Source organism: Saccostrea cucullata, unplaced genomic scaffold (genome assembly GCF_032062105.1).
Source record: "Saccostrea cucullata isolate Sc308-1 unplaced genomic scaffold, CSIRO_AGI_Scuc_v1 ctg5043, whole genome shotgun sequence".
Lineage (NCBI taxonomy): Eukaryota > Metazoa > Mollusca > Bivalvia > Ostreida > Ostreidae > Saccostrea > Saccostrea cuccullata.
The window spans coordinates 11,463-14,196 of record NW_026930264.1 but is presented as its reverse complement, the minus strand read 5'-3'; the positions used below and the strand labels follow the sequence as shown (position 1 = coordinate 14,196).

Genomic DNA, 2,734 nt, shown 5'->3' with positions numbered 1-2,734 from the left:
TTCACAATTGGTCTCTAATGTTGTTTCTCCACAAGCTATGATATCTTTACGCACTGCATTAAGTACTCCCCCACCTGCATGTCCTTCAGTAAAGAGTCTGTCTTTGCTTTGCACTTCGTAAAAGTCTGGATCTAAGAATTCTGATGTTTTTATAGACTTATCAAGGTAGGTTTCAGTTGCATGTATAATATGTGGATTGTAATGATCTATTCATGACATGAACTGGATAGCAGATATCACAATTTCAATAATGATCATTTGACCCCATTCCCATCACCTTTGGTAGTTGAACTTATTCTCCTGTGAGTACTTACAGTACTTTGATTGATGATAACATCGGGCTCAAAAATATTGTTGGAAGTCACATGATATCAAGATGTCGGCTCTCCGAGTTGCATGGTTTGGAGGGTTGATTTCAATAGGTGCATGTGTTATTACAACAAGTTTAAATGGAGTTTGGATTGTGTCAAATGAACAAAGTAAATATTGCTGCTATTGCATTTGTATTTCAAGTGCATTAACACCTTTAAATTATTTTATAAAGATAAATACACTGTTGTGGTCCCAGGGTGGTATTGTTTACATTTTGAACAATTTGATCAGCTCTAGATAACAGATATCCATGTGCTGTACCGTTTTTAAGTTTAATAAATTTTTTTCATATCCAGCTGACATCTTAAATTTCAAAAAGGAGTTGTTGCACATTACTGTACAGACATGGTAAACATGCATGCACTTAGCATGCTAAAGTGCAGTAATAAGATAAGGGGAACTACTTTACTAATATAAATCACCTGAACAGATGCTGTAGACTTATTCAGTCAAAATAGTGTGTGATGACTAACGATAAGGCCATCTGACATTCTATTCTTTTTTGAATTGCTACCTATTTGCATATAGTATGTACTAATTTTTCTGTAATTGTTTCAACCCATATTATGATAATAACAAGGGATGTCAGTAACTTAATCCAAAGAATCATATCACATCTTGTTGACAGGCACAAAATCTTAGGCCTAGAACAAACTTGATGCTTTGTGTCTAGTATAATTTGATTTGTGCCCATCAACTCAACGTAATAGGGCTGACTTTAGATTAAGCTGATGATGATATAGATGTATATTGTGTACTGTAAATTTTATCAGAGAACATCAACATTACTGGGCAGGTCCCTGGCAGCATGTATACCGCACTGATAAATAACAACGTAATCCAGGATCCATATTACCGTGACAACGACCTGAAGTATCGCTGGATCGGGCGAGATGATTGGATGTACAGCAGGGTGTTTAATGGTAGGACAGTATTCAATCATGTCATGTGTAAAACTGGCAATATCTTAATTCAGACAGAATTTCTATTGGAATCCATAGAAAAATGTATCAAAATGAGTAGTTAATGGTATTTTATATACATGCATCCACATTGTGATATTAATGCAATACAAACCTTGACCATGACAAACATGTAAATATAAACATGATAAGAAAACTGGTTGCCAAAAATAGGTCAAAAATGAAAGCATGATCATGTTATATGGCATGTCATAAAAGACAGATAATAATTCTAAACATGACAGCAGATTCTCTGTAATATTTTTATGTGTGAAATGTATTTAACCAGAGGAAGAAATTTCTGTTACAGTGACCTCAGAAATGATGCGGATGACCAATGTTAAGTTGGTCAGTGAGGGGCTGGACACGTTTGCCACGGTCATGATCAATGGTCATCTGGTGGGGGAGACAGACAACATGTTCCTCCAGTACGTTATGGACATCAAACCTTACATCAAAGTAGGCAGCTTCAAATTCAACAGTAAAATTATATTTATATACATATACAATGTGAATACTTGATATCGCGATTACTCAACACTGCGGAACTCTTTCGCGATGGAGGTAGGAAATGTCTTTTGAGTGGGGACAAATGTGCTATTGAATACAATGCAAGATCGGTCATTGTAGAGTTTATAAGGACATTTGAGTAAAAAATCCTAGTGGAATACCTTGCTTAAAAATTGCTGAACCAGCCTAATTAATTTTTCAAATGAGCTAATCCTAAAATGTTACATTTTTAACGATATTTATAACTAAGCGGACTATTCTCATTAAATTTTCATTGAAAATCGTCACATTTTAAAGATGATAAAATATTCTAAACTTTCCTTAGTTGATAATCTTCTATTTGGAGTCCAATTCTTGGCAATATTGTACTTTCAGCATTAAATTGATCGAATCATTAATAATAATAATAATAACTAGAGCAAAGCTCGTTGCAAAGCAACGAGTAGGTCTTCCGTCATGTTTGACCGGAAGTGGCTTTCATTTTTAACAGAAATGAGAAATAACGTCCAAAAAAGGTTTGATTCCTCTAAATCCATGTTAATTATTGCAAAAATAAGCCATTTTCTGTTACTTCCGGTTTGACCGGAAGTGACGACGACGGACGGAAAATTAATTATAATGCACCCAGAGACATATGTTACCAGAAAACTTGTCAAGAACGGCAAAAATACGCGTTTTCCGACTACTTCCGGTTTGACCGGAAGTGATGACGCCGGACGTATTTTGACGACTTCAATAGATTGAGCTTGACATTTTGAACAATTTTGCTTCTTTGACGTATCACAAATTCTCAATACTTTTTGAGATAGAAAGAAAAAACTTTCGGCCCCTCCAGGCCCCTGATTTAAGGGGCCAGCTCTTTTTTCGAGATGTCATTTGAAAGATCTTGA

General features: G+C 35.3%; 1 protein-coding gene across 1 annotated transcript; it reads left to right on the top strand.

Annotated features, from left to right (window-relative positions):
- The first annotated feature begins 376 nt into the window (after positions 1-376).
- On the top strand, positions 377-1,973 carry LOC134283466 (beta-mannosidase-like). The gene is made up of 4 exons (XM_062765919.1): positions 377-479; positions 1,146-1,295; positions 1,645-1,793; positions 1,965-1,973. The coding sequence occupies exons 1-4, from the start codon at positions 377-379 to the stop codon at positions 1,971-1,973; spliced, it is 411 nt and encodes a 136-aa protein (XP_062621903.1).
- Positions 1,974-2,734: the final 761 nt, after the last annotated feature.